Raw genomic sequence first — 13,465 nt, 5'->3', positions numbered from 1 at the left:
GGTTGCTGTTACGGACGGCTGATCAGCAATTGCCAGTTTTACACCTGGGTGGAAAATTATAAATCTGCCCTATTAATGTCTTTAAAAAAAACCCAGTGAAAGTTGCATTTAATATTATATAAGTTGTCAGCTTTTTGCTGGCCAGCTCTGCTGCTCCGGAAGCTTTTATTATGGAATTTCCCTAAGTCTGTTGGATATACTGCCCACAGCTCAGCCACACAGTGAAACTGGTTCAATCCACTTTGCTGAACTGCCGATTACCAAACAAAGTTTTCCTGATTAACTTCTTGTATATTTCACTGTTTGCATTCAGTCTCTCTTGGCTTGGTTTCCTAAGCAGAATGTTAGACACCCTGGCTGAAGTCAATTCATGTCATATTCAGTAGTGAAGGCATTGGTAAAAGGGTATATGTAATCATTTTTGTGTAAATTGACCTGGTCAGTATAAATGAGAGTTTTTTTTTTGTTTACATTGATATATTTTCTGTAAAATCTTCCTGCTCGTTAGCAATCGGGAACTTGATGCGACTACGTCATACTGCTCAATCAACGTCTGTTCTCAAGATTGATGTTCCTTCAACTCTTATCTTCAACAGTGCATGCAAAGTCACGCAGCTGTGTTCCGCACGGGCTCTGTACTGAAAGAAGGTTGTGAGAAGATGAGCGATTTGTATAGTTCTCTGGATGACATCAAGACATTTGACAGAGGTAGGTGCTTTTCCCTTTTTTTTGTCTGCTGAAATTCATTTATTTATCATACTAGTGATTACCATCATAATGTTAGATGGCACATATTTGTTGGCACAACTGTACACAGAAGGGTTAATTCTCAGAGGATCCTTGCTACACGTAAGTGTGGGGTGGAAGATAGTGCTGTTATGCCTCAACTCCAATTCTCCCATCTGCCCACACTGCTAGTAAGCCTCCACATTAACAGTAAAGTCTCGCTCAGAAATACCCCTCAAGTTATTAGATATGCACACAATTATTAATGAATCTGAGTTTTATTATATGCATGCCAGTTGTTGGGATTAGAATTTTTAAATCTGTCATATTACCATAATAAGAATTGATTCCAGAGCCCCTCAGTCATTTTATAAAGATGCTAGCTCAGGGTGCACAGAACTCTCTGCCCACGTCAATATTGCTAATGTTAATGCAGAACCAAATTTTGAGTGTTCCAATTTTGCAGCTTTGCACAGCATTATGTCTATTTCAGTGATAGGGCAAACTTTAAAAAAAAAAAAATTCTTCAGGATGTGGGTGTCGTTGGCAAGGCCAGCATTGATTGACCATCCCTAGTTGTCCTTGAGACAGTGGTGGTGGTGGTTGGACTACTTCTTGAACTGCTGCAGTCCATTGAAGGTGCTCCCACAATGATGTCAGGTAGGGAATTCCGGGAACAGGGATAGTGTGTGACTTGGAGGGGAACTTGGAGGTTGGCGTTCCAGTTGGTGGAGATTCTGGTTTTTGGGAGGTGTTGAAAACAAATCTTGGTGAGTTGCTGCAGTGCATCATGTAGATAGTACACACTACAGCCACAGGGAGTTGATGTTTAAGCTGGGAATGGGGTGCTGATCAAGTGGATTGCTTTGACCTGGATCGTGTTGAGCCTCCTGAACGATACTGCAGGTATTTATTTCAAATAGGCAAAATACATTCCTCTGTCTCAGTGGCTAAACTATTGGATTAGCAGCTCAGAGGTTCAAAGTTCAAATCACACCATGGCAAATTGTGAAATTCAATGTGATAAATCTGTTAAGTTGTGGGCTGGTGCCAGGAAAATAAATTGACCGTGGATGCTGTCAGATTGTTGTTAAAGCTTGAGGGAACTGGCCTGGCTGTATGTGACTCTAGACCACACAATATGGTTAATTTTTGATTCCCTCTGAAGTGGTTTAGCAAGCAACTAACCAGGTCAGCTAAGGTCAAGCAGTAAGTGCATCATTATCAGCAACACCCATATCCGGAGAACAAATTTAAACAATGATTTTTGTGTCCTGTTCAAACATGCAATACGTTTACTAAACCAGTATTTGTATTTCATGAGAGCTTACTGTTTGTTTCAGGTATTGTTTGGAACTCTGACCTAACCGAGACCTTGGAGCTGCAGAATTTGATGCTTTGCGCCCTACAGACTATCTACGGTGCAGAGGCTCGCAAAGAGAGCAGGGGAGCACATGCCAGGGAGGATTACAAGGTTTGCATAATGTGGCAGTGTTGTGATGGTACAGCACACACTGGCTGGGCCAAATATACCTTTAGTACTGCACAGTCAAATGAGTTACTGAGTATATATGTGTTTTTCCACTGTTTACCATGATTGCAAAGACCTGAACAGATATGTTCAAAACTGGCGATGAGGTTAAAGGGTGGTCTGATGGAGATATTAAAATAATGAAGTGTAATCAAGGAATGGGCATTCTAGTAGAGGTGTGCAGAACAAACAAGATTCTAAAATTCAAGCTAAGATGGTTAAAAGCAGATTGGAGAAAACATCTTCACATAAAGGGATTTGAGGATTTGGAACGCACAGCCCCAGAAGGTCATACCAGTGTTTAAAAAGGATATTGATACAGACTTGGGAACTAAGAGCATTAAGGGAAATGATCAAGGGCACAGAATTATGATTTTATAAGTTAGAGCTGCCATGAATTATTGATAGGGTCTTACCAAATTCACAGTCAAATTTTACAAATTTCAAGGTCCAACATTTAAGAGTCTTGAATTTTGCGATTTAAAGTATTTAAATCATAAATTTCACGGTGTCACAACAAACCATGAAAGTGATCTATTTAAAACAAAAAAAAGGGAGGTTTCTGGTTTCAAATGGCATTTACTATATACTCAAAAACTATTGTCAAAAGCAAACTATAAATAGGTCACATTCTTTACTCACTGAATCTCTATGACTCTATAAAGTCAGTATACTACCATCGGCATGCAGAATTTGTTTTCCAAATTCTTTCACTCGATGTGCTGCAGTAATGGTTGTGGCCTTATTTGATTTTCTCATTCGAGCATTCTCACTTGTTTGCTAATACTTGAGACTGCTTCTTTCAAAACTGCACCGGGAGTCCCCTCTCATCTACCAATCAGCGAGTTGAGCCTTGTGTCAATCACTAAAATGTTCCCAACATGCCCAGTAGTCAGAGAGGTGAGCCCTGTGTCAATGAACAAAATGTGCAAAGTTTGCAAAATGGCTGATTTCACAGAAGACCTGAGATTTCATGGACTGTGACGCATTTTTCACGGCCATGAATTTGGTAGAGCTGGCTCAGTGGTCTACTTGAAGCTATAATACAATGAACAGTTGACCATCTCAAAATAATGGGGAAAGATTTCTGTTGTTTGAAATGCAACAACTACTTCTTTCTTACCCACTACTTAAGAAGCCTAGCAGAGCAATCACTGCTGCATTCAATAATGGGAAATGAACTGGAGCAGTTAAGAGAAATAAATGTAGGGGAGCATTTAGGTAATAGCAATCATAACATAATAAGGCTTAAGATAATGATTGAGAAAAGCATAAGTAAGACAAAGACCAAGTAATTAAAAAAAAAACTAATTTCAAGAAAATGAGAATGAAACTGAACTAAATTAACTAAAACTAAACTAAACTGGAAAAGAAATTAACGAACAAAAAGAGCAGTAGCAGAAAATATTTTTAAAGGTGATCAGTAGAATTCAGGAGAAATTTATTCTGCTAAAGAACAAGAACAAGCTAACCAATAATGAAACCATGGCTGAATAAAGAGATAAGGACAAAAGAATGTAAAGAAAAGGCACTACTTAGATAGATAATGAAGAGGATGATGAGAGAGAATATGAAGGAGTTGGAAAAGAAGTAAAATAAAAATAGGAACACAATAAAATTATCAAGGAATATAAAAAAAGTGAAGTATTTTAAAAACACCTAAAGAGCAAAAAATAAATCAGAATAGGGGCAGGGCTGCTTAGGGATGCACAAGACAAACTCACAGGTAATGACAGTGAAATGGCAGAAATATTGAATAATTACTTTTGTCTCAGTATTTACCAAAGAGATTTAATGGGGGTGGGCATGACAACAGAAGAGATTAAAAAAGACATTCAAAGAAGAAAGGGATGAGATTATTGATTCATTTATGAAAGCTAAAATCCCTAGTCCTCATGCACTATATCTGCGCATACTAAAACATCAAGGGAAGAGATAGCAGAGACACTATGATGTATTTATAAAAATATCTTTAAAAAGGGAATACAAAGACTGGCTGAAATATTATGTTATTCTTGTATTTAAAAAGGGAGATAGAACAAGTCTAGGGAACAACAGACCAGTTAGCTTAATATTGGTAGTAGGAAAGATAATGGAATCTTTACTCAAAGATGTAATAGAAAATATCTAGAAACTGAAAATATAATAAAAAGTAATCAGCATGGATTCCAAAAAGGAAGGTCATGCTTAACCAACCTATTAATTTACATGGCTCCCTCTGCCATGTACCATTTTCCCATATGACTGTAAACTTGCAATCTACTCCTTGTTCTCTCCAAATGTTTCACTTCTGGCTAATGGTTTAAGAGTGGGTTTCATTTTACTTTCCCTTTGTGCAAGAAGCTAATTCACCTTTATTCAATCATCTTAGTGTCTCAATTACGATTGGAAACTTTGCTTAGAAGCAGTTTGCAGTTGGCAACCAAGAAAGTTGATAATTTCTGACTACTGCAATGCTAATATTTTCCCTTTGTCCTTTCATGCAAAGTATCTGTTCAGCTAGGAAGAGTTAGTTGAAATGGGTAATTGATCTAAGGGAATTCCTCATTGTGTAGATATTGTCTTTATTGAGGACTGTGCATAAAAGCAATTTCAAAAGTTAACTTGGAGCACTCTTGCCTCTGAGGCAGAAAGTCATGGGTTCAAGCCCCACTACAGCATTTGAGCCTACTATCTAGGCTGACAATTTAGTGCAGCATTGTCTGATTGCTATCTTCCAGATGAAATATTAAACTGAGACCCCATCTGCCTATTGCAGATAATTGTAAAGTATCCCTTGGCCCTATTTGAAGAACAGCAGGTAGATCTCCCAATGACTTGGCCAAAATTCTGAGTGTCAGCTGTAGCATTGGTAAGTAAGTATTCTTGCCTCTGAATCGTGGTTTCAAGTCTCACTCCAGAGACCTGAGCACGTAATCTAGGCTGACACTTCAGTGCAGTATTGAGAAAATACTGCAACGTCAGAGGTGCCATCTTTTGGGGGAAATAATAAATCAAGGCCTCGTTTGCTCCCTCAGGCGGTAGTATTTGTAGGACAGCAGGGAGTTATCCCCAGTGTTCTAGACAATATTTATTCCTCAACCAGCTTTACTGAAAACCAATCATCTGCTCATTATCTCATTGCTGTTTATGCCTGTCTGTATAAATTGGTTGCTGCATTTCCCTATAATGACCGCATTTCAAAAACAAAGTGATTACTGACAACGCAGCCGGTAGCTTACGTCATCCAACTGTGCCAATCTGCACACATGCGCAGAATGGTTCCTACCCTCTGCGCATGTGCTGCGTTCCGCAGTGCCAGGACTGGTTGGCGCATGTGCAGATGACATCGTAATGTGGGCAGATGGGCTTGGCGCATGCGCAGATGATATCATCGCGTAACGCGAGCAGATGGTGGGGGGATCCGGGCCGGAGAGAGCAGGGGTGGGGGGAGAGGGGGTCTGGGGAGCGGGTAGAGAGAGGATGCGGGGAGAGTGCGGCCGAAGAACTTGCTGGTGGCAGGTGTGCTCTCCTCCTTTCCCCCCGCTGCCTGCTCCCGACGCCCGCCTGCTCGCTCCCTCCCCTCCCCGGCCTGCTCACTCCCTCCCCTCCCCGGCCTGCTCGCTTCCTCCCTTCTGGCCATTGAATGCTGCCATGTGTTTAGGTGGCTATCGTGTGATTACTTGAGCAGTGCCATTTTTAATCCTGGCAGCTGCCTGATGTCGCAAACTGTGATGTTTTAGTGGCACAGGCTGCATTTGTGCATGTGCCATTGCAGCGCCACCTAGTGGTGGCATTGTCAGCAAATGCAGCCTTTCAAAAAAAAAACTCCATTGCCTGTAAAGTGCTTTGGGATTATTCTGAGGTCATGAAAAGCGCTATATAAATGCAAATCTTTTTCCTTTGTAATCCTACGCTACATTGCCAGTGATCTACAGAATTTATAAACCTATAAGTACAATTTTATTTTCCTTAACCTTTCCTTAATGTGAATGCTTTTAAATACAATTTTACTTTAATGTTGTGCTTCATCTCCTGCCCTCACACAGTCAAACATCCTGCCAACACAATCCAGACTCATGCGTGACAGTTGTTCAGTTGGCTGAGATACATGTGGGCTGCTCAAAGTAAGGGAACCTTGTCCCAGTGCAAGTCACTACCTTGAGAAGAAAATCAAATTTAGAATGATTTCAAACAAAAGTTGCAGTAAGGTTTTTATAGGGAGAGGGGAGTGCAAGAGAAAGAAAACTGAGGTTTAATTTCTAACTATTATTAAAAGCATCTTAGTCCTTCTAATTGCATTGATTTTTGTTTCTGTGAGCAAGGATGTACCTCTCTGTTTTTGGTAGCTTTTCAGTTACTGGTGGGGATCTGTTTTAGAAGATGTATTTTCAAATAGCAGTGGGGTTGTTTTAGTGAGCCCACTTTAAAATAGCAGCGGTCGTTTGTTTTAGAGAGCCCATTTTCAGAATTTGGGCTCCCAACGTAGAACATCGTCTTCCTGGGAGCGTATGATGGGTAATGGTAAGCATATTCCTTGTGATTTCCCACCCCTTTAAAATTAATTGCTGGAAATTTGTGGGAAGTGCAACTGTGCCCCTGGTAGGGGAGGCACCTCTGCTGGATTGTGCGTTCGGAAAATCAAACCTCAAGTAGCTGGAAACCAAACAGTGGGAAGGGGAAAAAAAACTTGCATCTATATATGCAGCAACCAATGCCTTCCATGACCTCAGAACATGCCAAAGTGTTTTTATAACCAGTGAAGGTAATTTGGAGTGTAATCACTGGTGCAATGTCGGAAATGCAGCAACCAATTTGCACACAGCAAAGTTCCACAAATAGCAGCATGGTCATGACATGCTAATCTGTTTTAATGTTGTTGGCTGACGTATAAATATTGGTTAGGACACTGCTCTTCTTTCAGTAGTGTTATGTAATCTTTTAAGTCCAACCAATAGGGCAGTAAGGACCTCGGTTTAACATCTCATTTGAAAAGCAAAGAACTGAAGATGTTTCTGCATGCGTCTGTTTGAAATGTGTAGCCTTTTTTTCTTTTTGATTTCTATTCTCATTTTAGGTGAGAATTGATGAATATGATTTTTCAAAACCATTGCAAGGCCAAGAGAAGAAACCATTCAGTGAACATTGGCGAAAGCATACACTTTCATGTGTGGATCCCAAGACTGGAAAGGTGAGAATTGTTGACTGCAGAAAATGAAGAATAGTTTGCACAAGTAAATTTCTTGAATACTCTGCATTACTGAAAGTACTGGTACACCGAGATAAAACATTTTTTTGTAATTACAAATTTTTAATATCAAAACGTCAATTTTACAAATGCTGCTGTGGCCAAGAATCCTCGATTGCTGCCGACACAAAATGGAAAGTTACAGATGCTCTACCTATGACTTCCTTTCATTAAAATTAATGGTCAGAATTGTGGTCAACTCTGTACGATGAGGCTGCATGCGAGTAGAATATATGAAATCAGCCCCTTGACGTAAAGCTAAACTTTGGTTTTGGTATCTTCACACTCTTCCCTAGAAGAATAGTATGAAGTAATAGAATGATTTTCAGGCTGATTAACAGTCTTGACAGGCTGTAAACGGTAATCTAGCTATGGCCGAGCTAGTGTTTTATACATAAAAATAAAAGCTAAATACTGCAGATGCTGGAAATCTGAAACAAAAACAAGAAATGCTGGAAATACTCAGTAGGACCGGCAGTATCTGTGGAGAGAGAAGCAGAGTTAACGTTTCAGGTCAGTGACCCTTCATCAGAACTGGCAAAGGTCAGAAATGTAATAGGTTTTAAGCAAATAAAGCAGGGATGGGGCAAGAGATAACAAAAGGCAAGGTGTTGATAGGGCAGGGTCACAGAGAATAACTGACCAGAAGTTCATGGAGAAAAGGCAAACAATATGTTAATGGTATGTTGAAAGACAAAGCATTAATGCAGAGAGGGTGTTAATGGTCAGAAAAATTCACAGCCCTGGCCCAAAGCACAAACATGAAAAAAAATGGTGGGCAGGCACATGGTAAGAAAAATGAATGATGAAACAAACTAAAATAAAATAAAAAGAAAAAAGAACTGAAAATAAAAAGGCCGGGGGCCCGTCATGCTCTGAAATGCTTGCACTCAATGTTCAGTCCGGCAAACTGTAGCGTGCCTAATGGGTAAATGAGATGCTGTTCCTCGAGCTTGCGTTGATGTTCACTGGAACACTGCAGCAATCTCAGGAAAGAGATCCGAGCATGAGAGCAGGGGTGTGTTGAAATGGCAAGCAACCGGAAGCTCGGGGTTATGCTTTCGGTCTGAGCGGAGGTGTTGTAACCCAATCTGCATTTGGTCTCCCCAATATAGAGGAGACCACAATGTGAGCAGTGAATACAGTATACTAAATTGAAAGAAGTACAAGTAAATGGCTGCTTCAGCTGAAAGGAATGTTTGGGGCCTTTGATAGTGAGGAGAGAGGAGGTAAAAGTGCAGATATTACACCTCCTGCGATTGCATGGGAAGGTGCCGGGGAAAGGGAACGAGGTGTTGGGGGTAATGGAGGAGTGGACCAGGGTGTCATGGAAGAAATGATCCCTTCGGAATGCTGACAGGGGAGGGGAGGGGAAGATGCATTTGGTAGTGGCATCACTTGGAGGTGGCGGAAATGGCGGAGGATGATCCTTTGGATGTGGAGGCTGGTGGGGTGGAAAGTGAAGACAAGGGAAACCCTGTCACGGTTCTGGGAGGGAGGGGAAGGGGTGAGGGTAGGGGTGCGGGAAATGGGCCGGACACGGTTGAGGGCCCTGTCAACAACAGTGGGGGAGAATCCTCGGTTGAGGAAAAAGGAAGACATATCAGAAGCGCTGTCGTGGAAGGTTTCATCAGAGCAGAGGCATCGGAGATAGAGAAATTGGGAGAATGAAATGGAGTCCTTATAGGAGACAGGGTGTAAAGAAGCGCAGTCAAGGTAGCTGTGGTAATAGGTGGGCTTACAATGAATGTTCGTAGACAGCCTACCCCCAGATATGGAGACAGAGAAGTCGAGGAAGGGGAAGGAAGTGTCAGAGATGGACCATGTAAAGGTGGGAGAAGGGTGGAAATTAGAAGCAAAGTTGATAAAGTTTTCCTGTTCGGGGTGGGAGCAAGAAACAGCACCGATACAGTCATCAATGTACTGGAAAAAGAGTTGGGGGAGGGGGCCTGAGTAGGACTGGAACAAGGAATGTTCGATATATCCTACAAAAGGACAAGCATAACTAGGGCCCATGCAGGTACCCATAACAACATCTTTTACTTGAAGGAAGTGAGTGGAGTTGAAGGAGAAGCCTGTGCGAAGTTTGCAAGTTCTCCCTGTGACCGCGTGGGTTTCCGCCGGGTGCTCCGGTTTCATCCCACAGCCAAAGACTTGCAGGTTGGTAGGTAAATTGGCCATTGTGAATTGCCCCTAGTGTAGGTAGATGGTAGGAGAATGGTGGGGATGTGGTAGGGAATATGGGATTAATGTAGGATTAGTATAAATGGGTGGTTGTTGGCTGACACAGACTCGGTGGGCCAAAGGGCCTGCTTCAGTGCTGTATCTCTAAATACAAAAAATGTGAACACTCCTTCCATGGCCATAACCATCTTTATACCTATCAATAGAGTGATTAGTCCTATATGACGGCAGGGCTTTACAGGCCCTCATGACCCAGATGATGTGCGGGGGACACCCACACCCACCAGTCATGAGTATCCCAATGAATGTCAAACCAGAATTCAGAGCCGGAACTCTGGTCTCTGCTCGCCGCGACTGTCTGGAGTGGGATTCGAATCCTGCACCTGCTGACACAGGCAGGAATGCTATCACTGAGCCAAAGGCGTGCTGTGCGAGAGCTCGTGCACAGTAGAGTGTCTGATTAAATTGGAGCATCTGAAATGCCGTGTTTCTAATTACACTCCACATGGGGTTTCTATAATACACTAATTAGGAGCATGTGCTTATGATGAGGTGAAAAATAAATGTGAAGCATGAATGCACTAAATTAAACTTGCATTCCATTGAGTCAGCATTCATGCAGTTATCCCATTAATTGTGCAGCATAGATTTTCAAACTAGGGGACTGGGGAAGTCTTTGAGCAGCTGTTGGGGGTCATCAGTTTTTTGCCTGGGTAGATGTGTCTCAAAATATCGCCTGTTTGTTGACTTAGTGGCACTTTTTCTTTTGGTCTTTTTGAAATTGTGTTGGGTGTCCTGGTGAGTATGTCCATATCTGTGGGTCATTCTCCACACAGAAAAGATTGAAAGCCCCTTAGGAAGTGCCCAATCCTTGCAATTTTCTGCTTGAAGTGAAGTAGAGGGGCAGGGAGAGGCAAGGATACAGGACACTAAGACATGCTTCTGTTTCGAGCATTTATTTGTGGCTTTGTTTTAAATTCCAGGTTACACTGCAATACAGACCTGTAATTGACACAACGTTGGATGTAGAAGAATGTGCCTCAGTTCCACCAGCAATTCGTTCTTATTAAATCCAACTGGGCTGGTACATCCATTACAATCTAGATTGTCATGATAAAAATAGCTCCATGGTGACATATTTAATAAAATTCTAAGTAATGTAATAACAAAATATGATTCCTTTCTAACTATATGTATATTGTAAAAGGTAAAGCTACATCTTTAATATTAGTGTGACTGCTAATTCTATATGAGCAGTGCTATGTCTGTACATACAGTGCATTGATGAATTCCATAAAAAGTTTCAGTAGAATGTGTAGTTATAGCAGCAGCATTAGAGAGCATGCACTCTATTGAAGATACCAGAGGTTTCTCTGCCAGTTCAATAAAAATAAATCCATTGCCACGCTGCATGACTATGTTCTTAAAGTTGCAAAATCCTATCTCTGAATAATTAATCTGTTGGTGATTATCTTTCCACTGATACAGAATAGAAGTTGAAGTTGCATACAGTTCAGTGGGACATTTTCAAAGTCAGATCAACAGTATTTATTTGGCTGCTGAAGGACAATACCGGTGTAGTGCGTGCTGTATAGTGATATGAAATAGTATTTCATGTTCATTGCTTTGGTAGCTAGTTATGTTTTGTGCACAATTACTGATAAAGGGTGTAAAAGTTTTACTTGAACTTCAAATTGATTTATGGTAGCATAGTGGTAATGTTACTGGACTAGTAAGCCAGAGGCCCGGATTAATGGCCCAGCAACATGAGTTCAAATTCCACCATGGCAGCTGGGGAAATTTAAATTTAATGATAAATCTGGAATACAAAGCTAGTCTCAGTAATGATGATCATGAACGACTGGATTGTTGTACAAACCTATCTGGTTCATTAATAGCCTAAATGTGACACCAGATCCACAGCAATGTGGTTGACTCTTACCTGCCCTCTGAAATGACCTAGCAAGCCACTCTGTTGTATCAAACCAATACAGAAAAGTCAAATAAGAATAAAACCGGATAGACCACCCAAGATGGACCTAGGCACTGGAAGCAGCAAAAGCACATCCAGCCCAGTCGACCCTGAAAGGTTCTGCTCACTAGCATCTGTGGATTGTATAAAAATTGGGAGAGTTGTTCCACAGACTGGTCAAGCAACAGCCTGACATAGTCATACTCACCCAATGTCCCAGACTCCTCAATTACCATCCCTGGGTATGTCTTGTCCCACCGGCAGGATAGACCCAGCAAATGTGGCAGCAAAGAGGTATGCAGTCGAGAGGAAGTGGTTTTGTAAGTTGTCACATTGAGTTATGGCATCAGGTGAACCATGGGCAAGGAGACCTCCTGCTGATTGCCACCTACTGTCCTCTCTCAGCTGATGAATCAGTGCTCTTCCATGTTGAGCACCACTTGGAAGAGGCACTGCGGATAACAAGGGCACAGAATTCACTTTTGGTGGGGGATTTGAATGGCTTGCCAGCACCACTACTGACCGAGCTAGCCGAGTCCTAAAGGACATATCTGCCAGACTGGGCCTATGGCAGGTGGTGAGAGAACCAACAAGAGGGAAAAACCTACTTGACCTTGTCCTCACCAATCTACCTGTCAAAAATGCATCTGTCCATGACAGTAATGATAGGAGTGATCACTGCACAATCTTTGTGGAGACCAAATCCTGTCTTCACACTGGGATAGATACCTTCCATCGTGTTGTGTGGCACTACTACTGTGCTAAATGGAATAGATTCAGAACAGATCTAGCAGCTCAAAACTGGACATCCATGAGGTGCTGTGGGCCATCAGCAGCAAAACTGTATTCAACCTCAATCTGTAACCTCTTGGCTGGCATGTCCCTCACTGTACCATTGCCATCCAGCCAGTGGACAACCCTTATTTAATGAGTGTAGGAAAGTATGCCAGGAGCAGCATCAGCCATACCTAAAAATGAGATGCCAACCTGGTGATGCTACATGCATACTAGATAGTGGAAGCAGCATGCTATAGACAGAGCCAAGTGATCCCACAACCAACTGATCAGATCAAAGCTCTGCACTCCTGCCACATTCAGTCATGAATGGTGGTGGACAATTAAACAAATAACGGGAGGAAGAGGCGCCACAAACATTCCCATCCTCTATGATGGCTGAGCCCAGCACATCAGTGCAAAAGACGAGGCTGAAACATTTCCAATCATTTCATCCCTATTCTTAACACAAATAAATTAAAATACTCTGTTTAAATGTAGCATTTTCGTATTATGAGTATTGTATAGTATAATTTAGACGAGGGACAAATGATTGCTAATCCAATCTAACTAATTAACTAATCCAAGAAAGGTTCTTCATACAGTAAATGCCATACCATATTTTAATGGTAGCTGTTGTTAACACAATTTATTTTATGCGTGTGGCCCTCAACAGCTCACCAAACTTAAGTGGCCCTCCAGTCCAAATAATTGCCCACCCCTGACCATAGGGACAACACTATCTGAAAGTTCCCCTCATGACACATCATCCTGGAACTGTATCGCCATTCCTTCAGTGTCACTGGATCAAAATCATGGAACTTCCTAACAGCACTGGGTGTACCTGCACCACATGGACTGCAGCGGTTCAAGAAGGCAGCTCATAACCACCTTCTCAAGGGCAATTAGTGTTAGGCAATAAATACTGGCCTTGCCAGTGATGCTCACATCCCATGAACAAATAAAAAGAACATTAATTGGCTTATCCGAATTAATGTGAATAAAGCAGCGTCCAACACTTACAAAGTATTTGTTGTTCTGTTTGAGACAT

The 13,465-nt window shown here is 41.7% G+C and overlaps 1 protein-coding gene across 1 annotated transcript in view; it reads left to right on the top strand.

Annotated features, from left to right (window-relative positions):
- sdha (succinate dehydrogenase complex, subunit A, flavoprotein (Fp)) overlaps positions 1-11,073 on the top strand; it is a 75,707-nt gene extending 64,634 nt beyond the window's left edge. Inside the window, exons 12-15 of the mRNA XM_068032222.1 lie at positions 597-708; positions 2,070-2,200; positions 7,314-7,427; positions 10,652-11,073. Coding sequence (XP_067888323.1) covers positions 597-708; positions 2,070-2,200; positions 7,314-7,427; positions 10,652-10,738 — 444 coding nt within the window. The 3' untranslated portion in view covers positions 10,739-11,073. The remainder of the gene's footprint in view (positions 1-596; positions 709-2,069; positions 2,201-7,313; positions 7,428-10,651) is intronic.
- The last annotated feature ends 2,392 nt before the right edge of the window (positions 11,074-13,465 follow it).

The sequence above is a fragment of the Heterodontus francisci genome, chromosome 5, assembly GCF_036365525.1.
Source record: "Heterodontus francisci isolate sHetFra1 chromosome 5, sHetFra1.hap1, whole genome shotgun sequence".
In the NCBI taxonomy this organism is placed as follows: Eukaryota; Metazoa; Chordata; class Chondrichthyes; order Heterodontiformes; family Heterodontidae; genus Heterodontus; species Heterodontus francisci.
The sequence above is the reverse complement of the archived record's forward strand: the minus strand, read 5'-3'. Positions and strand labels throughout refer to the sequence as shown.